A 22,288-nucleotide genomic window follows, 5' to 3' on the forward strand; every position below is an offset into this window, starting at 1 on the left:
GCGTGGTCCACTTCTGCACATAAATGTCCAATACAAAGTCCATATAAAACTGGTTTGCTTTTTTATAATCATAACAAATTCCTACGAATAACATGTTGTCACTCGTTTAGTGTGAGAGTGGGCGTATGTGCTTGTGTGTGTTTGTGTGTGTTTGTGTGTTTGTGTGTGTTTGTGTGTGTGTGTGTGTGTGTGTGTGTGTGTGTGTGTGTGTGTGTGTGTGTGTGTGTGCATGTGTGTGTCTAAGTAGAGATAAGAGACAAGTCTCAGCATCACATAAATGTAGGCGGAGAAAGGAATGATTTCCAAGAAGCACTTTTCTCGTAAAGACAGACCTTCTTGTCCACTCCCAATTTATATAAATACAGGCTAGTCTATAAACATATTCCATCTCAAGAAGGTAGTGTGCAGAAAGGAGTTGTTCAGGATGGGTTTTCTAAAAGCATTCATTGCTTCAGCTTTCTTTTATGCATTGCTACTTCCTGGTAAGTAGAATTTATGAATCCATTTATTTAGACATCTTGAAATCTTGAAAGCAACGGTGTTAATAGTATTATTTATGCAGCACTGATTATTTCCTTAGCCCTTTATCATGCAGTTTGACAGACACACAATATGAAATTTTAAATTTCCTTTCTTAATTGGTTGGGAATTTTAAAAAAATTATAATAAAATAAATCCAAACGTTAACCTTAACTCTGGGCCAAATCGAAACAAAACTTTGCTTCAACAATTGCTTTTGACATTAACACTTATAACAGTATTATGCTCACTTCTGTTTTTGAGAAGGCGAATGCATCACAGGGGGAAAGGAATCTACACCACACTCCCACCCCTACATGGCCTCACTGCAAGTGGAGGGTGTACACAATTGTGGTGGATTCCTGATCTCTAGCCAGTGGGTTATGAGTGCTGCACACTGCTTCCAGGATGGGTAAGTACCATACCAAATTAAACTTCTAGCACATGCAACTAGAGATGTATATATTTTATTATGGTGGCAAAAAATTCTAATATCTATGTTTACACACTTCTATTTTCAAAGTAGCATAAAATGTTTTTTGTTTTTTTCATAAAATATTATTTTGTTTAACATGGCAATCTTTACAAAAGATCAGTTGATTTTAGAGCTTTAAATTCACCTGCTATTCAAAAGTGTTGAAAAAAACCAAACAAAACAAAACATGTTTCTGCAGCAAAAAATATAAGGTGGTGTTGGGTGCCCATTCCCTATCTCAGGCAGAGGACACAAAGCAAACTTTTGACCTGTCTGCTGTCTATAATCATCCTGATTTCAACAAAGACAACTACAATAATGACATTGCCCTGATCAAGGTAAAGTATACAAAGTCTGAGAATAAATTAGGAAATGGGTTGGAATTCTTTCTTGTAATTCTTTTTTTGCCACTAATATTTAATCTTCTCTTTAATTGCCAGCTAAGTCAACCAGTCACAGAGACTAATGCGGTAAAGACTGTGAAGTTCCTGAAAGGAGGAGGGAGTAATCCTGATACAGATTCTCCTGTGTTAACTGTTGGGTGGGGCTCTCTAGACAACCTGGGCGACCGGCCAGACAAACTGCATGAGGTGACTGTTGATGTAATGAAGAGGACGATCTGTGGTCGCAGTACCTACTATGGAAAATCCTTTACAGAAAATATGCTCTGTGCTAGCAAACCTGCCATGGACACCTGTGATGTAAGTTTTTATCATGCATTTAATACAGTCTCAGTGGAATAAATCTATAATTGCACTTTTCCCCATTAAATGAAAACAAATAAATAAAAATGAAATGTATTGGCAGTTCTTAAATTTAGTGAAAACAGTTGAGACAGGTTGGCAGACAGATGCATGAGAGAGCTGAAAATGGAGAAGTAGAGGATAAGCAGTTTGAAACAAACCACATTTATGGTCTTTAATTTAGTCATGTGTACTACCTACCTAATCTCCATCATATTCTAAATATTTGTAAAAAAAAAAAAAAAAAAAAAAGATATTTCTTCCAAATGAACAATATAAAGAGTATTATTTTTGTCTCTAGTTTAACCACCTACATGTATATTTTAGAGATTTTATTACCACCAATAATATAATTCACATGTTTATTTAAATATAATACCAGGTCTGAGCTGTGCTTGCAATTTATCTAACAAAAAGTGAAAGAAATTCACTCTCCTTTGCTCTCTACTTTAAAATCTTGGTCAATTGTGGTCATGTTTTAATTAACAGACATACAGGGAAGAAAATTAAAATATTTATTTGATCTTTCAGATATGAAATCTTTTTATTTTAATCTAATATAATAAAGAAGTGTAAAGAAGACTTTTTTTTCATAAAAAATTTGCACATCTTTTAGAAATGTTATCTGCTCTTCCTACAGGGTGATTCTGGTGGTCCTCTGCTCTATAAGGGTGTTGTTGTGGGAATAACCTCAAATGGAGGGAGGAAATGCGGTTCCACCAAAAAGCCTGGACTCTACACCATTATATCACATTATGATGATTGGATCACCCGCACTATGACCCAGTAACATGTCAGCAGTCTGACTCACAAAATAAGCCATTTCTTTTTGCTGCATCTTACAATATTTTTAAGGTGGGTTAATTCTCACCTCATTAATCTGGCCTGTCTACAGCCTTTATTAACGTTTATGTTCTCTTGCTTGTTGTGATGAAACTCTTTGAGGTCACACTGGTCACAGATGCTGTGCACCTCTCTGGTCATTTACAGCACGACAAGATACTTGCTATAACTCAGTTGTATACAGTATTAACATTTCTTATTTTTGAAAGTTAAACAATTTATTCTGACATTGTGTATAACTATACTGGATTTCTTCAGAGTTCATACCAAACCTGAAAATGTATTAGTTCTCAGCATACAAGAGAACAGATTTTAGAGTTAATGCATTTTTTAGCATCAACTTTCATCATTTGAACTGACTCCTTGGTTTGGCATATACCACCTACATCAATATACATATACATTATCTTTACCACTGCAAACTTTCAATAAAATGTTTATTAAGATTGAATGATGTGTATTGTCCTTTATTCTGATTTAATGTGCATTTATGCTGGGGGATTTTATAGTTATTTTCTGAAAGGCCATATCACCTCACCAGAATAAATATTATAGCTTTTTTTTTTGTTTTGTTTTTTTTTTTGTTTGTTTGTTTTTTTAACATAAAAACCTGTTTAAATTGCAATAAGCTGTTTTTTTTTTTAAGTTATGAAGTCTGCCAAAAATGAGAAAGAAGTAAATGGCTGAATACATCGTGAAATACAGACTAATACTTGTTTTATTTTCAATAATGTAGTAACATAATTATCCAAGCTTTTTATTTTAAAATAGCCATCGGTTCCATCAGACTTGAATATTTGGAAAGCAGCCTAAAATACCATCATGTGTAAAATTACATTAATCTATTTTGTCTGCCAAATTAATTATTGCATCGCATATATCATCCAAGTCCTCAGTGACTGGGTCTTGATGCCAGAAAAAAAGATACTACTAGTTTGAGGCAATATTAATGAACAGAATTATAAATGATTGGGTGTATAAATTCAGTCCATTAGTCTTATTTGACAGGTGATTTAACTATCATGAAAAATGTGAACACCAAAGGCCAGACCACAAGCATGCTGATATTCAGCCCAATTGTACAATATATCAGTGTGACAGTCCAGACTGAGTTGGAGTTTAGTGCTAGAAGTGTGTGCTTAATGCTCTGTAATGTCTTTCCATCCAGGGTGTATTTCTACCCTATGACCACTGTTTCTGGGATAGGCTTTAGTTTCACCAAGCCCTTAAGTAGGACAAAGCATTTATTGTGTATAAATCATGACACAATGAAATCTCAAGACTAACCATTCAGGAGCAATATATACTTTGAATCCGAAGGCTCAAGCTCAGTCACAGCTCCAACGGGATAATGACTAAAAACATACTGTTAATCTAATAGCACCTAATAATGGCTAAGAACAATACTCTGGATTTTACTGTGTCATTCTATAAGCTCTGATCTGAATCCTATCAAACATATACACGGACCGGGCATTATGACATCATAACATTATGACAGATGAAGTGAATAACACTGATTATCTCTTCATCATGGCACCTGTTAGTGTGTTGGATATATCAGGCAGCAAGTGAACATTTTCAAAGTTGATAGAAGTTGACAGATGCTGTTAGAAGCAGGAAAAATAGCATAAGGATTGGAGCGAGTTTAACAAGGGCAAAATTGTGATGGCTAGACGACGTCAAAGCTTCTCCAAAACTGCAGCTCTTGTGGAATGTTCCTGGACTGCAGTGGTCAGTATCTATCAAAAGTGGTCCAAGGAACCACTGATCGGTTCCTGATGCACTTAGGAAGCAAAGGCTGGCTGAAATTGCTGAATGCTGGTTCTGGTAGAAAGGTGTCAGAATAGACAGTGCATCGCAGTTTGTTGCGTATGGAGCTAAGGTAGCCACAGACAAGTCTGGATTCCCATGCTGACATAATGGTATACTGGATAAGTGTATAGAAAGAGTGGAATCATACAGTCTGGAGCAGGCACTTTTCAAATCTGAGACAGCTAGATCAGTTTGCTCATGGAGAAAGGAGCAATACTATCTGTTGACAGGTATTAAAATATTTAAATATTCTGTTGAATCACAAATCAAAAGCAATGTCTGAATTGGAGTTATGCCTGCATTGATCTTTAACCTACCCTGAGCAAGTCAGTCATCAGGAAGGCTTATTAACATTCATTAACATTATTAACATTTCCTTCCTTCCTTCCTTCCTTCTCTCTCTCTCTCTCTCTCTCTCTCTCTCTCTTTCTCTCTCTCTCACTATCTCTCTCGTGTGTGTGTGTGTGTGTGTGTGTGTGTGTGTGTGTGTGTGTGTGTGTGTGTGTGTGTGTTGGCAGTTTTATGGGGAAGTCCAAGTGCAAACTCTTATCTTCACTACTCCACAAATCTTTTTTGGGAAGTTCCTGTTCTTGTCTAACAGTTTTAGGTGCTTTATTGAAAATTGGAGAATGTTTTCCAAAACTCTAAATGCCTTTTCGTAGCTGTTTTTGACAGTAAATTTAAGGTTTTATTTGTCTACATTGTTAGCTGACATCAATCGGAAATCTGTGGCACAACAAAAAAAACAACCCCATCCGAACTATAGAATATGGCCGTGCCTTTGGAACCGTAAATGTATTAGAATGTAATGAACTCTTGGCACGTATTAATAAACATTATTGTCACCAGAAAGCATGACAATCGTCCTCAGCTCCTGTTACATTTCCCGTTGAGGTCATTGAGACGTTGCTCTAGGATTGCGTTAGCCATTGTCAAGGCATGTCTGAGTGAAAGGGGTAATACGCGAAGCCAATGGTGGTGTATTTGAACACGGAATATATTAGAATTAAACTCATACTTTTGATAATACTTTTGCATGCGGTCTAATACATTTGCGTTGGAAAAGCTCACATTTCTTTTGTGAAGACTTTTCTATTATGCTCGTTCACAACCGTACTTCCCTCCGCACACAATGGTACAGGCGGTTGCCATGCTCGTCCGCCAGTGTTGCTGTTCTCCAGCTGAGGCTGTTGACTGCAATATAGAGATGTGCGCGAGCTGAGAAAATAATATATCTAACGGCAATTTCACTCTCCCTTCTGACTTTCTGATATAAATAGCGCGAATATGGCCGGCATAAATAAAACCGATGGGAAGTCTATGATCGGGCCGTCCGTGAGGTAATGATAAATTTCGCTTTATATGCAAGTAAATCTTTATTTTTTGTTTGCCGTGGTGTTTGAAACGAGGTGACGGTTAGTGGTGGTGATGGAGTTGGGCCGATAGCTAAGATCAGCTAGCTACAGTTTATACACAAAATTCGAAACACTTCGAATATTTATTTGTAAATCGCTTTGTCTAAGCCTTTAGTTCAACCGAAAAAATACTAACGTTCGCCATTGAACAAGTTTGTTTCCGATCCAAGGATTAAACAAAAGCCAAGAACAGTTAGTTGGACCATTAAAGCACTGGCTTCACTTGTTGGCTATTTATAACCAGTAGCTGATTTTCCAAGTAAATAAATACATATATAAAACAATTGCATTTGTATGGCCTTGGTGTACATTGTATACTGTACATTTGACACAGTAATGTGTGCGCTTTTAAGGAACAGGCTCCTGCAGGACAATCCTGAAAGAATGTAGAAAAAAAAGCTGATGACAAGCAATAAATAACATTTACCTTCTTGTGTACTTGCAAATGCAATAAGTCACTTACATCACATTTAACGCATATTGGTATGTTTCACAGTTTAGTAGTTTTCTCTTTTGTTAATTGTTTCATTGTAGCAGTGAAAAAGCAATCATTTCCTGCCAACCTTTCCCTATTTGTTTGTTTGTTTGTTTATTTTAAAATAAAATTAAAAAAGATTATGCCATTTACATGAGTTTTTGCAAATGTAGCTAGGCATCTGAAAATTCAGCAGATCTGAGCTTTGATTTTACACCTCTGATATAATATAATTTAATAATATCTACTTAGTAAAGTCAGATATAGTCAGATATTTTCCTGGTTACTGGTGGGAATTGTAAATATTCACTGTGCATTTGAGCTTTTTTAAGTATGCTTTGTTCTGCTGGGATCATTTTTATGTTGTATTAAGGCCTGTTTCTTACTGATTTTTGTTTTTGAAGCCTGTTTCTTTTCTTTTATTGCCTTCAGTTTGCTTATGTAAAAAAAGGCCTCTAAAATGTCCATTTCACCTCTTCCTACAGACACTTGTAATGACATTATAATGACCATTTATGGGATTAATTAGAAAAAAATTCAGGATGTAAAGGATATGCTGTCATTAATCATGATACAGCTAACAATATACAGTTGCGCACAATCCTTCTTACCGATAGCATGCGTTTTGTAACCGATTATATAATGATTCATCCGAATGATTGCAGATTTGTCATTATGACCCTTATACATATTCTGACAGCTATTCCTGCCCTTAATCATTGCACTTGAAAAAACAAAGACAGTTTTAAAAAGTTCTGAATTTCTACACCTTAGGCATGACCGTGTTGTGTTAATTGTTAAAGGCAAAAAAGGTAGATGTACAGATGTGCTGTGTTTGCAGCTGTTCACGCTTGCGGCAAATTCAGGCTCTACTGAAAGCTGATGGTGATACGGTTCCAGATGGCATCCTCTGCTCACTGGGTGAGTTTATCAGAGTACTCATTCCTTGTTTTTAGAACCCATATTTTGAGAAAACCATTTTCATATGATACCTCAGATACAATTCAGAGTCTTCTGTGGTGTGTATAGCAAATATATATATTTTTTCTTATACATATATTATATATAATTTACTTGTACATCCTTCAGCAATGATTCTTGATTAGATCATGTACTATAGAACACACACACACACACACACACACACACACACACACACACACACATATATATATATATATATATATATATATATATATATATATATATATATATATATATATATATATATATATATATATATAGTGAGGAAAATAAGTATTTGAACACACTGCTATTTTGCAAGTTCTCCCACTTAGAAATCATGGAGGGGTCTGAAATTGTCATCGTAGGTGCATGTCCACTGTGAGAGACATAATCTAAAAAAAAAAAAATCCAGAAATCACAATATATGATTTTTAAACTATTTATTTGTATGATACAGCTGCAAATAAGTATTTGAACACCTGTCTATCAGCTAGAATTCTGACCCTCAAAGACCTGTTAAAATGTCCACCTCCACTACATTTATTATCCTAAATTAGATGCACCTGTTTGAGGTCGTTAGCTGCATAAAGACACCTGTCCACCCCATACAATCAGTAAGAATCCAACTACTAACATGGCCAAGACCAAAGAGCTGTCCAAAGACACTAGAGACAAAATTGTACACCTCCACAAGGCTGGAAAGGGCTACGGGGAAATTGCCAAGCAGCTTGGTGAAAAAAGGTCCACTGTTGGAGCAATCATTAGAAAATGGAAGAAGCTAAACATGACTGTCAATCTCTCTCGGACTGGGGCTCCATGCAAGATCTCACCTCGTGGGGTCTCAATGATCCTAAGGAAGGTGAGAAATCAGCCCAGAACTACACGGGGGGAGCTGGTCAATGACCTGAAAAGAGCTGGGACCACCATTTCCAAGGTTACTGTTGGTAATACACTAAGACTTCATGGTTTGAAATCATGCATGGCACGGAAGGTTCCCCTGCTTAAACCAGCACATGTTCAGGCACGTCTTAAGTTTGCCAATGACCATTTGGATGATCCAGAGGAGTCATTGGAGAAAGTCATGTGGTCAGATGAGACCAAAATAGAACTTTTGGGTCATAATTCCACTAAACGTGTTTGGAGAAAGAAGAATGATGAGTACCATCCCAAGAACACCATCCCTACTGTGAAGCATGGGGGTGGTAGCATCATGCTTTGGGGGTGTTTTTCTGCACATGGGACAGGGCGACTGCACTGTATTAAGGAGAGGATGACCGGGGCCATGTATTGCGAGATTTTTGGGAACAACCTCCTTCCCTCAGTTAGAGCATTGAAGATGGGTCGAGGCTGGGTCTTCCAACATGACAATGACCCGAAGCACACAGCCAGGATAACCAAGGAGTGGCTCTGTAAGAAGCATATCAAGGTTCTGGCGTGGCCTAGCCAGTCTCCAGACCTAAACCCAATAGAGAATCTTTGGAGGGAGCTCAAACTCCGTGTTTCTCAGCGACAGGCCAGAAACCTGACTGATCTAGAGAAGATCTGTGTGGAGGAGTGGGCCAAAATCCCTCCTGCAGTGTGTGCAAACCTGGTGAAAAACTACAGGAAACGTTTGACCTCTGTAATTGCAAACAAAGGCTACTGTACCAAATATTAACATTGACTTTCTTAGGTGTTCAAATACTTATTTGCAGCTGTATCATACAAATAAATAGTTAAAAAATCATACATTGTGATTTCTGGATTTTTTTTTTTTAGATTATGTCTCTCACAGTGGACATGCACCTACGATGACAATTTCAGACCCCTCCATGATTTCTAAGTGGGAGAACTTGCAAAATAGCAGGGTGTTTAAATACTTATTTTCCTCACTGTATATATATATATATATATATATATATATATATATATATATATATATATATATACACACATACATACGTATATGTAAATATATATATATATATATATATATATATATATATATATATATATATATATATATATATATATATATAAATATGCTACAAATGATGTCAATTTATTAGTTAACATGTTTCATATGGTCCTAATCTTTTTTCGCAATTCCTTCTGTGTCAGGTATCGACAGCCGTTATAACGAGGGCTGTAGCGAGTTGGCCAGGTACCTTTTCTTTGGTCTCTATCAGCACAACCCGAAGCAGCTCTGTGAGGACTTTCCTGAAGAGGTGCTGGATGGTATGACCCTACTTTGTTCACTATACTCCAGTGTCAGCTTAAGGGATGTGAATGCTGTTTGCTTGTGTCTTTTGTCATGAATTTTGAAACTGATTTTGTTTTTTTTCCAATTGATTTCTGTATCTATACAAGAAAATAAGTGATTTAGCTTGAGTGCGTTTCATCTTTAGTGTGCGCATGATTGCTTATCCAGGGCACTCAAGTTTAATATGTTCTTGCATTATAGAATATATTTAACAGAGGTGTAGAGTAACAAATGACACTGTGCGTTATTTCACTTTTTTTTTTTTTTACCTTTTAATAGTTTTTATAATCTGTACTTTTTACTTTACTTTTGGTCGTCTTTTAAATTCGGGTCGAACTGGAAGGAAAAGAAGTGAAACCCTAGCTTCAAGTGCAAGAAAGGCAACAGGTTTATCATGCATTGTAAGTTGTGTTTGCCCAGAGACCGAACTAACAGTATACGTTAAATAGATGACATTCTTCTTCTTCTTCTTCTTTCGGCTGCTCCCATTAGGGGTCGCCACAGCGGATCATCCATTTTCATTTGTGATCCGCATATTTGATTTGGCACGTTTTACGCTGGATGCCCTTCCTAACGCAACCCTCCCCATTTACCCGGGCTTGGGACCGGCACTAAGAGTACACTGGCTTGTGCCCCCCTAATGGCTGGGTTATTAAATAGATGACATTAAACCTGCATAAGAATGTAGAGGTCAGTTATACAATACCCATACCACTGCATTGGTAGTTAAAAAGCGAATGTTGGTTGGCACTAGCAACTGATAACTAGTTATTAATTATTGCTAACTCAAAAGGTAGCCAATACAATTTTTCCTCCTGTTTGAATGTAAATAGGGATAAAAACTTCATATGCATAAATCTGATTCAAAACATCATTAGCATTTCATACAAGTCTTATAAGTAGATCAAATAAACTCAATCAAACAAATGAAACGAAAATATTATTCCTGGTTATTTATGTATTGAGGAAAATAGTTTAATATTACATGCCTCTGAGTGACATGTAGTGGATTTCCTAAAAAAAAAAAAACCCAAAAAACATAGCCCTTTGTTAAGTACATTTTAATGAGTTACTTTTTACTTTTAGGTACTTGTAGATTTTTAGACCAGTAATTTTTTTTGTACTTGAGCAAAATTTTAGCAGAGTTATAGTTACTTTACTTGAAAAGAATATTTGAATGCCTTTTCCACCTCCGATATTGATTATATAGAGAATGTAAAATATGTTACACGAAAAATTCAATTCATTTTTATTTGTTTAGCACTTTTAACAATGATGAATGAATGATGTTCTTTACAGGGGGATATATCCTGCTATTATACTGTAAATCTCTGTGTGCTTGGTTCCAGATGTGATTCTTCTCATAAAGGCAGAGAGTGTGCATCTGTATTGTAACCCTGTGAATTATAGCTACTTGCTTCCTTACATCTCCCATTGGAGGAATCTGCACCTGCATTGCATGACCGAGGCAGAGGTGATCAGCAACACCACGAATTACAAACAAAAGCAAAGCAGACACTGTCAATTTTTATATTAGAAATGTATTACAATTTAAAGGAAAATTTCTTCGGCACAGATTATGTACGCTTTCACATTCTTTTAAAATCTAGTTGCTAAGATTTAAGGATATTTTCATTGCTATGTACAAGACGTTTATTTGTGCATAATCCTTTTGGTTGCCGTGATACTGAGACACCATCTGTGCATGCCTTGCCCTGTTTGATGCTTTGCCTCGCCATTTAATGTTTAAATCAGTGTTAATAAATAAGCACTTACAATAGAATACATTGCAAGGCCTAGCTTACAATACTTAAAAAGTTTAATTAAACAATTTAAAAACCCTAATGAATATGGGTTGTTTAGCTTTGATCTTTTTGTTTCACGACTAATGCAAATGAATTTGTATTATAAGATTTAATTGGGCTGATATTTAAAAAGGACGTATTTCTGTCATCTATTCCACCTACCAGTACGAGGACGAGGAAGCTGCAGAAGAGTTTAAAATCTCCAGTTTTGTGTCTATGGTTGAAGACTGCAGTTGCATTGGAATACCCTACAGCTCTCAAAGTAAGAGATCTGCACATGCAATTTACACACAAAAACCAATCAACATACTATTGCTGCTGCTGATCCAGGTTTTAAATGTCATTTGTAGGTCATGTGCAGAAGTTTGATATGTTCATGTTAGAGATGTGGCCCATTGTTCAAGCATTTGCTCTGGAAGGAATAGGAGCAGGTGGATTCTTCACCATGAAGTACAAGGTAGAGCATTGCTGCATATCTGTGCAGACATCACACAGGTTTATCCTGCAAGTGTTTACCAATGTGGCCTATGTGTAATATCATTCTAGCTGACAGATATGAGTGAGAGTCTTTGGGAGATTTATTCAAGACTAGACCCGGTGTCTTTGGACTATCTGCTCAGTGAGGTACAAACATAATCCCCATTACTTAATTACACAAAAGAAACAAATATGAACACACACACGTGATGTGGATGCAATGTTTTATTCTTTTAGGATTTGCTGTTGTTTGAGAAGCAGTGGAGCTGCTTGTTTAACACTGTGAACACAGAAAGCCCGCTGTCCATACAGGAGATGTCAGAAGCTCAGACTGCAGAGGTACCAATGCAGATTTTAGGTTTCTATAGGTTATATGCATATACACTCAGGTTAATATACACATATGTGCACAAAGAAAAAACAAATACATAAAAAAAAAATCATAATAATTTTAAAAAGGGCAAGAGAAAGAGAGGAAGGAGAGCTGGCAACAGCAAAGTCTGACATCAAATATTAAGTTTGGCTCTATTTGCACTATGTATGTCAGCACTGGCTGCCAAATTGAGAACAGCCTTTAGTAGCCTTTTGACTACAGCCTTTAGTAGAGTAACGAACGTTCTTCAGTGCGAGATGATGCATAAGTTCTCTAATTAACTAAATAAAAGTAGGTGGAGACTTGTCCTTCCAATTGCACAATATAACACTGGCTATTAAGGTTGAAAAAGAAATGAATGACTTCCCCTGGGCTCACCACCTGCAGGAGGGACCGTAAGGGACGGTGCTGTGAGGATTGGGCAGCAGTCGAAGGCGGGGGTCTGCTTAGACTGCTGCCCCCGCGACCCGAATTACGGATAAGTGGGGGAAAAGGAATGAATGAATGAATGGATGAAGAAATGAATAAAAACATTATAAATAATAAATGTGAACTACTTTAAATTGGATAATTGTATGTCATAGACGGATTGACCATATCTTGCCATGTTTCCTCTGAAAAAAAGCAAGTCAAGTTCATTTTCCCATTGTCGCTTCGATTTTCTTTAAGGATGTTACATTTTGTGAGCAAATCATAGAATAGATCATACCTATATTATTTTTAAAAGCAGCTTCTATATCGAAGGTGTGTGTGTGTGTGTGTGTGTGTGTGTGTGTGTATGTATGTGTGTATATATATATATATATATATATATATATATATATATATATATATATATATATATATATATATATATATATAAGCGAAAAAGCTTTTAAAGATGTTAACAATAGGATTCAGAGAGTGTCTAGACACTGCTTTAAAAAGAGGAATCTTTGATCTATTTGATCATTGGATATTATAGAAGGCAGTACATTTTCTTGTCTACTGGCTAACATTTTAGCCAGGATTATTCTGTCCACATTGAGAAGGGAGATTGGGTGATAAGAACCACAATCAAGAGGATTTTTTTTGTTCCTTGAAAATAAGCAGTATGACTGCTTGTTGGAGGCAAGGTACCAGAAGAAAATTATTCCTCAAATACACTTAATAACAGAGCGGATAAATGATTTGTAAATTTTTTATGGAATTCCCTCAAAAAAAAAACATCAGGGCCTGGCGATTTTGCCTTTTTTTCCTTGACATTATTGATGCGTTCATTTTTTTCGAATAAAAAGGGGGGTTCAAGTTCAGCTACGATCTCACTATCAATTAAAAAGAACAGTCATCTTATCAAAAAATGAAAAGAACAAATTTCATAGATATTAAGCTAATTTGTCTTTAATTTGGATTATAGTGCGATCTGCTGTCTTTTGATTTAGTCGATGACCAAAAATTCTATAAAATGTTCTATAAAATCTTTTTTAGTATAAACTTAAAGATTATACTTTGTTTGAAGTGATAGTCTTTGTTCGTTTAGAGCAGACCTGGGCAAACTACGGCCCGCGGGCCACATCCGGCCCTTTGTACGTCCCTGTCCGGCCCGCGTGAGGCCAATCATAAATTACAGGGATGCACCGAAGATTTGGCCACCGAAAAATTTTCGGCCGAAATACCTAAATCACAGAAACAACACGGCAGAAACACAATTGTAATGACGCAATAAAAAAGCGCAGCAGCACACGGTTATCTGAATAAGAGCAACATGTCTGCGGTGTGCGGAGAGCGATTTGCAAAAAATGCAATGCTGAAATTTCAAGAGGGGGTGTATCTGCAAAGAGTTTCTCCAAGTCGGGTTTAATTTTTCACCTGTAATCCAAACATCCCGATTGCCATTCTAAATATGAGAAGAACGCGGCTCAGAAAAGTAAAGTCGATCCGAGCACGCGCACTCCGTCTGTAGCAGACGTTTTTGAAAAAGCAGGAAACTTTTCCAGTGATGGTGCCAAGGCAAAAGGCATAACACAAAAAATTATGGAACTCATTGCCTTAGATCAGTGGTCGCCAGTGGCTCGACAGGTTGATCTTTGAAACATTTCCCGTGGATCCTGAAAATAATAATTATTATAATATAATATTTATTACACGGCTCTTCACGGCACTTGAATGGGCTTCCAAACGTTTGGCGGTCAATTATTTTTGTTTAACAGACCCGTTGCTAATAATAATTGACCGCTGCCTGTCTGTCAATACTATGAACGGTAACAAATAAATAACAATATATAAAAACTTTCTTTTCGGCTTCTCCCATTAGGGGTCGCCACAGCGGATCCTCTGCACGTTTGATTTGGCACATGTTTTACGCTGGATGCCCTTTCTAACGCAACCCTCCCCAATTTATCCGGGCTTGGGACCGGCACTAAGAGGGGCTGGGGATGGTTCCCTGACCGGGAATCGAACCCGGGTCGCAGCGGTGGGAGCGCTGCATCTTAACCACTAGACCACCAGGGGACGATAAATAACAATATATAATAATAAATAAAAAACTTTTGTAATTTATTTATTCTTTGAATTGCAATGCATTGATTTTAGTGAGGTTAGTACACACTCATAGCCATAAATGCAATGGTTCTAATAATTGACAATCTTTTCTTTCGGTTTTGGCCTTGGTTTCCTCATTTTTGGTTTTTGGTTTCGGCCAAGAATTTTCATTTCGGTGCATCCCTAAAATATTATCGTTGGTGTGGCCCTCTGACACATTTCGGGTTTCTAATGTGGCCCCTTGCAAAAATTAATTGGCCACCCCTGGCTTAGAGTGAGTGATGGTGTAACAGCTAGAGTAGCATCTATTTTCAGTATCGCAATTGTTAATTCAAGTCTGGCTGTTTGTGTTTTTTTTTTTTTAATGTGGGAGCTATACGATATAATTTCCCCTCTCAAGTATGCTTTCATTGCTACCCATATATTTGAATAAGATATTTACAGTGTTTATTATGTTCGAGAAATATTTTTATCTTAGAAGATTTAAGTTGTTTGATTTAAATGTTTCACCTGAAAGCAACAAAGTATTTAAGTGCCAGGGATGATATTTGTAACATGTAGCTGGCGTACACAGTGTCATTAAGAGAGGGGCATGGTCCGAAATGACAATAGCATGATACAGCAATTAATCAAAGTGAGAAGATTCTTATCTAGGTAAAAAAAAAATTGCCTACACGAGAATATGTGAAAAGGTGAGAAGAAAGAATAGTCTCTAGATTCAGGATTGCGAACTCGCCAGACTTGTGTCAAGGAATGATTTATTGGCATCCTCTGACTTGGATGTTATAGTAGTTTTAAGATAACTGCGATCTAAAGATGAGAACAATATGCAATTCATATCTCAAATAATGTGTATACAAATTTGGTAACCTAGTAAAGATATTTGTGAAAAAAAGACTGTCATAATAGTTTGGTGCATACACATTAGCTCGGACTACTGAGATATTGCAGAGTTTGCTTTTAAATTGCAGTTTTTGTATTGTATTGGGTCTGTTACAAGCATCTATGTATCAAATGGAATTATTTGTTTTTTTCCTCAATAAGACTTGCCGTACCTCGAGATTTAGAATTAAAATCGGAGTGATAGAGCTGCTTTCCCACTCACACTTTAATCTGGAATGATCTGTATTACATAATTAAGTTTCCTGTAGAAAGGCAATCTACAACAGGGTGATTTAAGGACCTTACTTTCCAGCTGACAGAATTAATATTGCAGCTTGATGACCTACTGGTTATATTGGTAATTTTTTATTATCTGACAGAATGAAAAAAAACACAGAATCCTGTCCAAACACTAAGGGATCTGAACGTATAAAATTGGTCCAAACAAAGAAAAGTCAAATTAAATAGAGTGTAGAATGTAAATTTGGTGCTGTCCACCCTTTGTCACTCAAAGAAACAGAGTGACCCCTAAACCCACTGAAAACTTATCTAGCGTTTATTGCAGAGAAATCACAGTGTAGCAGGTGCTCTGTAACTAAACAAAGCTAGAGGGCATATAACCTACTTTCAGTGTTTGACTTAAAGGTAATATGGTCATTTTACAAATACGGTACTAAAAAAAAACTAAATAGAATATCAAATAAATAAAAAACAGCAACATATTATTTGTCCTAATACTATATACATTTAAATATTAAATAAAGTCATCTATTTATGGACTATATAAGATAAAGAGAGAGAAAAAAGGAAAAGTTGTCCTTTGTTATGCAACATTACCAGTCAATAGCCAAGAAATACCAAAACAGAATTTACCTTTTTAAATTTAGCAGCGCTCACCCAAAACATAACCTACTCCATGCTTGCTCACTAGCGCCCCTGATAATAATAATATAGTATTGACTTGAAGGGGTGTAGCGATTTATCATGGTACGGTTTATCGCAAAGAAAAAATGTCACCTTATGCTTCGTGAAGTTTTTTACGATATAACGTCCGTTTTATCCTATTGGTTGGGCTGCCTACACGTGAGCTACGAGTCACCTGCTTCGCATTTAGAGAAATTGCTTGAACTGAACAGACACATGGGCAAAATAAGTGCAGCTGAAGCTGAAATAGAGGATGCCCCGTCCGACATCTGAACAGCTCAATGGATATGCTTGAGAGCTATCTCAAACAACAAGCGTCTATAACGGCAGCACTCTTGAGCACAGAGGTACGCACAAATGCCCTGCAACTTGATACCATAGATAGTGCTAACATCAGTGATGCCAAAGAAAGAGTAAACCCACCTAAACTGCTGAAAACGACCACCACCTGTCACTCATTGTGCCCTTAAAATCTATGACAGAACAGAGCATGACACTGGATGAGAAGGACTCCACACTTGTAGCTAAAATGAAGACAGCCATCTTTTAAAACCTTTTAGGCAGGTACACAGAGGTACAGGATTATCTTTAAGAGAGTACTGCCTTAGACCCCAGATTTAGATCGTTGCACCACCTGCTCCCTGATCAATGTAAAGAGGTTTCCCGCTGATCAGAGAGATGCAGTACACAGAGTTGAGCAAGAACAGCCACCGAGAAAAAAGAGAGCACTGGAAGATCTTGGTGTTGCTTTTGCTAAAACTGCAGTTACCCAGTCCAAATTCAGTATAGAAGTAGAGGTTGACATGTACGAAAAGGACACTTCTGTTACCCTCACTTCCTGTCCACTAAAATGGTGGGAATGGATATTGTAAAAGCTCTAAATCCCAGCTTCTACCTGAAAATGTAGATATTCAGAGGTTTTTGTCGCATAAAAACCTATAAGTAACCTAAACAAAGCCTAGACCTGTTTGTGTTAAACATATTTACATATTTACAAGCATACTTTGTTTTAGTTTATTTAATTTATGAATTTTTTAAAGTTGTCTCTTAGGTTTCAGCTATCTTAATCTAAAGATCTTGTTAAATTTCAGTTCGATTTTTTCAGTGACAGGCCTGTTTAATTAAATCGAGATGCGTATCGAATCGTAATCTGAGTGTATCGCTACACCCCTATTGATTTGAATATAATATAATCAGATATATCAGAATATGAATATAAATCAGAAGCTTATTGTTACATTCCAGGGGAACGCAGGAACAATAACACTTTCATTGTTGCAGGATCACACACACACACACACACATTTATATGTGTGTGTGTGTGTGTGTGTGTGTGTGTGTGTGTGTGTGTGTGTGTGTGTGTGTGTGTGTGTGTGTGTGTGATCTGACTGGTGAACAGAATAATGGAATACAACAGTAAAGACACAAAACGGCACTTCAGGGGTGACAGGGATTCACTAGATTCACAGGGGCAGGATAACATGGATAGTGGCAAAGAAATGAACAAAAGGAACTACTCCAGGCTGTGAATAAGCTAGCATTTAAATAAGCTAGCCTAACAAATAAACAGCAAAACAAACTAGCTGAATACACTAGGCTTAGCTAACAAAAAAAACAAATCTACCCTCATGCCTTGGGTAACTAGACAACTAAGATGTCCGGTGGAATGTAGGTGCATGCACAGCCGTACCTATTCTAAAACACAATGAAATGGAAAGGCTAGCAAGGCTTGTGTGTTAGAGTGAATAATCAAATACCAGAAGGATAATATTTTATTCATTTGGATCCTTTTTGTATTGTTTTATTTATTTTTTTTTTACGTTTGTATTTTAAATGGATTTTAACGTTCTTACTTTGTTCTTTTCTTCAATAAAGCCATTCAGAACATATTACTCCCATGGTCTTATTTCAAGCAATATCACAGATAAAAGGTACTTGATATTGACCTTCTTTGTTTAAGTATTTTCTTATTGCAATATATATTTTTGGGTCAGACCAAAGAAAACACTATATCTATTTTTTGCCTGTTTTTAAGTAAAAGTCGACAGCCGTATGTGCTATTCGGGAGCCATTCTTCCAAAGATGACCTGGAAAACTATTGCTTCACGTTCCCCTCTGAGGGCCACCAGGTCCGCAACACTGGGCCTTGTGGGAGTGCTGCAAAACACATGGTAAGAGAACACCACACATTCATAATGATACAATAATAACTAAGCATTGTGAGGAAGCATGCCAGAGAAAAAGCAATTTACTCTCGTTCTGTGTTCAGCTGCTTCAGTGTGTGGCTCCTAAAGGTCCACTGACCTGTGCAAGAACATACTTCTTTGGTAGTACTCATGTTCCATACCTGGGTAGGTTTGTGTAATTAGTAAAGCTTCTCATAATGCTATGGGTCCATGATATTTTTCACAGTTTTGTCTTGCTTGTGCAGGGAATGATAATGTCACCACGCAGAAGTCATCAGAAATCATGTAAGTACTCAGACAATGTTGCCTTTTGGTTATAAATTAGACCATTTCTAGAGTAACAAACACCGGAACACTGGATTTTGCAGGCTGCTTACAAAGATCTACACAGCTGCTGTTCAGTCAGTGCTGGCAGGAATTAAATGCTTCTCCATCAACTCCAGCTTTAGCAAGGTAGACTTGTCATTTCATGGGCCATCATCTTTATATGTCATTAGATCATCAGAGAAAATATACACAAGGGAACATTTTTTGTGATTATATATAGACAGAATGTTATTTGTTAATTCTAGCAGCAGACTTTGATTTACAGCTTTGTGTACATTGAGTGCTTCTGACACAGCGCTGTTGTTTTACTAGGCAAAGGATGTAGCAGAGCAAACATTTCATCTGGCTTTGGAAACCTTTGGGATGCTTCAGTACAGGAGTGCTCTCAGGTCTCTTATTCTGTCCCACTATGACATACGCTATGCATTAGCACTTCACTTTGTGTACAGGATCATTGCCATGCTAGGTTGGGCTTGATCCTTTAGTTGCATTGAAGGCAAATTGTACTGCACCAACTTACAAAGACAACCATACACAACTTGGTTTTGGGGAAGAACCACATATGGGTATAATGGTTATGTATCCACATACTTTTGGTCATATAGTGAACATGCAACTGGTCACGTGTTTTATGCTGCTTTGTTAGCGTATGATTTTGTAGCAGCTTCTGTTAATACTCTTGCTGGCAATTCCTGTGGTTATTCAGGTCTAAAGCAGTATTCAGCATTGAAGCTGTTAACAATGCAGGCAGGTAGGTTTTCACATACACACTGATAATGCTCAAAAATATTTCTAAATATTTCCCACAGTTCTATCACATTACACATTCTTTTCCCCCCTCTCATTCTAGAGTGATACCGCTCAGTGATGAACACAGTCGCTTTTTGGTCAAAACTGTAAGTTTGTAAAATGCCCAATCATTCTGCTGTAACTGTTCCCTCCTGTCATATTGTATTGAATAACATAGTGTTCTCTAAACCTCCTAAAGGCGTCTATGGTAGTGCATGATATTCCAGATCTCCAGTGGGGAGGAGGGGACCTGGGATCTGTAGTGTTCTCTGAATCATTCCTGGAGTCTGGAATCTACATTCAGCAGAGGGGTAAGATTTTCTGTTTACTGCATGGGGATTAGTGATTTTATGCCAATGATTTCGATGTTTTTTTTTAGAGCCTCTGACAAAGACATAAAAATAATAATAATAATAATTTATGCAGTGGATTTAATTAATTGAACTGAAATGGTGCATGCTTGTATTTATACTATAGAATTATTTAAATTATAATTCTATAGTTAATTTTTTATTTAATTAATTATAATTTTTTGTTTGTTTTAATCACACAAACATATACTGTATATATTACTGTGTTGATTCCACAGCCATCAGTGACCGTCTATACCATTTAGCTAAATTTGGGAGTGAACCCAACATATATCTATGGAATCACTTGACACATAAAGAGTCTAGATGCCACAAGACACAAGAAAAAAAAGGCAACTATGTTTACTTGAGAATAAATAATAGTTACTTGCTGAGCAGGGTTGTCTCAGTAAAAACTATATATTTTTGTTATGATTTAGTTAAATTAGAAGTGTCAGAGGTATGGCTCATTCACCGGAACCTCCTTCTGAAGGATCTAATCTGGTCAACCAAATAAGTTTAAATATTAAGTGTAGTTAAAATGACAACCATTTCACTAATGACAGCCCCAATTTTAACAGATAATAGTGTTTATATGCTCCAGCACAAAGCTCAAACAAAGCAAAATGTTAATGTGCATGTGCTTTCTTGGTCTTAAGTCAGTTTAGTGTAAAATAACGCAACTGTAGCTGGCAAGACATTAATATGTAATGCGTGTCTTTTCCTGTAGATGGAGCCCTTGCTTCAAACAGCTTATTCACTCTGCTTACATCTTCAGTGCCTCGCTATATCTCCTGGATGGTACAGTCATTCTCTCTGTCTATACAGTGTCTGCTTCGTTTTTTGTATTTCACTGATAAAGCCTGTATTCACTGTAAAGCCCTTATTAAATTGAATGAAAGAATTGCGTGAGGGATTGTATGCCTTTTTTCTCTCAAATACAGGTGGATGATACTGATGTGAGATTGTATGAGCAAGCTCTCCATTTATTAAAGGTGAAATGCATGTCAATACATGTACAGTATATTACACTTAGTACAGTGTTATTACACTTAGTTTGCTTAAACTGTGTTCTGTGATTTTGTTGTGTTCTCTTCCACGGTATGTGTGTGAGTACAGGAGGAGAATGGGACATGTTTAGGGGTTCCTCTAACATCCAAACACTCAGCACAGGTGTTCTCAAACAGTTTGCTTTCTACACCTGAAGAAGGTACAAGTCATTGTATCACCTGTGTAGAGTGTGTGTGTAGTGATGTTCCTACATATTAATGTTTTTTCACTTTTGTCTTTTAGGAAAGCTGGTGTTTTTCTCAGAGGGTTTATTGATTGTCCATCCACATTATGGCATTATCACTTTGTCAAAGAACCATATCAAAAACATCAAAGTTTATGATGGGGTCAGTATCTATTTTAAAGAAAGAAAGAAAGAAAGAAAGAAAGAAAGATAGATAGATAGATAGATAGATAGATAGATAGATAGATAGATAGATAGATAGATAGATAGATAGATAGATAGATAGATAGATTGATTGATTGATTGATTGATTGATTGATAGATAGATAGATAGATAGATAGATAGATTGATTGATTGATTGATTGATTGATTGATTGATTGATAGATAGATGTTTGTAGTTTTTTTACTAACGCAGTTAATTAATATTAATGTTTGTGAACAACACTTGAACAGTTTAAATGTAAAAAATAATTATATATATATATATATATATATATATATATATATATATATATATATATATATATATATATATATATATATATATTGGTTGAATAATATATAAACTAATATTCTATAATATTTTATGAATGTATCAAAATAATGTAATGCACTTTTTATTATATTGATTAAATTGCGTAATCAATTAAATTGTCACAAATTAAATTGAATAAATAAAATAAATAAACTGAAAAATAATAATTAAATAGTTTACATTTGTTAAATCCCTAGTTTACAAATGTTAAACTTTTGTTAAGAAGAAGGAGGATCATAGAGTGACGTATAAGAGCGAAAGAAGGTGCACATAGGGGGACTATGTTCTATGCAGGAGATGCAACCTGAAAGAGATTGGAGACTGTAAGGTGTTGGCAGGGGACAGTGTAGCTAGACAGCATCGGATGGTGGTCTGTAGGATGGTTTTGGAG

At 36.3% G+C, this 22,288-nt stretch overlaps 2 protein-coding genes across 3 annotated transcripts in view; both read left to right on the forward strand.

Annotated features, from left to right (window-relative positions):
• Positions 1-302: 302 nt before the first annotated feature.
• Positions 303-3,031, forward strand: cfd (complement factor D (adipsin)). 2 transcript variants are annotated; one of them, XM_083540256.1, is made up of 5 exons: positions 303-482; positions 784-931; positions 1,194-1,332; positions 1,435-1,695; positions 2,378-3,031. In XM_083540256.1, exons 1-5 carry the CDS (start codon positions 425-427, stop codon positions 2,525-2,527), a joined length of 756 nt encoding a protein of 251 aa, XP_083396382.1. In that variant the 5' UTR covers positions 303-424; the 3' UTR covers positions 2,528-3,031. The 2 variants fall into 2 exon arrangements, with proteins under 2 accessions (XP_083396382.1, XP_083396383.1); XM_083540257.1 differs by having other exon boundaries at positions 305-482; positions 787-931.
• Positions 3,032-5,303: 2,272 nt separating this feature from the next.
• Positions 5,304-22,288, forward strand: part of dnaaf9 (dynein axonemal assembly factor 9) — a 29,245-nt gene continuing 12,260 nt past the window's right edge. The window contains exons 1-21 of the mRNA XM_083540214.1: positions 5,304-5,735; positions 7,127-7,206; positions 9,352-9,468; positions 10,843-10,967; positions 11,464-11,560; positions 11,649-11,755; positions 11,845-11,922; positions 12,013-12,114; positions 18,350-18,405; positions 18,510-18,645; positions 18,744-18,825; positions 18,906-18,945; positions 19,029-19,113; positions 19,300-19,376; positions 19,694-19,738; positions 19,838-19,883; positions 19,976-20,087; positions 20,857-20,927; positions 21,071-21,121; positions 21,246-21,336; positions 21,420-21,523. Of these exons, the coding sequence (XP_083396340.1) occupies positions 5,683-5,735; positions 7,127-7,206; positions 9,352-9,468; positions 10,843-10,967; positions 11,464-11,560; positions 11,649-11,755; positions 11,845-11,922; positions 12,013-12,114; positions 18,350-18,405; positions 18,510-18,645; positions 18,744-18,825; positions 18,906-18,945; positions 19,029-19,113; positions 19,300-19,376; positions 19,694-19,738; positions 19,838-19,883; positions 19,976-20,087; positions 20,857-20,927; positions 21,071-21,121; positions 21,246-21,336; positions 21,420-21,523 (1,755 nt within the window). The 5' untranslated portion in view covers positions 5,304-5,682. The remainder of the gene's footprint in view (positions 5,736-7,126; positions 7,207-9,351; positions 9,469-10,842; positions 10,968-11,463; positions 11,561-11,648; positions 11,756-11,844; positions 11,923-12,012; positions 12,115-18,349; positions 18,406-18,509; positions 18,646-18,743; positions 18,826-18,905; positions 18,946-19,028; positions 19,114-19,299; positions 19,377-19,693; positions 19,739-19,837; positions 19,884-19,975; positions 20,088-20,856; positions 20,928-21,070; positions 21,122-21,245; positions 21,337-21,419; positions 21,524-22,288) is intronic.

This window comes from Silurus aristotelis (genome assembly GCF_946808225.1).
Source record: "Silurus aristotelis genome assembly, chromosome: 4".
NCBI lineage: Eukaryota > Metazoa > Chordata > Actinopteri > Siluriformes > Siluridae > Silurus > Silurus aristotelis.

Coding starts and splice junctions, on each gene's coding strand:
- cfd (XM_083540256.1), top strand. CDS start 425: ATGGGTTTTCTAAAAGCATTCATTGCTTCAGCTTTCTTTTATGCATTG. Junction 483..783: donor TTATGCATTGCTACTTCCTG/GTAAGTAGAATT, acceptor TCTGTTTTTGAG/AAGGCGAATGCATCACAGGG. Junction 932..1,193: donor GCACACTGCTTCCAGGATGG/GTAAGTACCATA, acceptor ATGTTTCTGCAG/CAAAAAATATAAGGTGGTGT.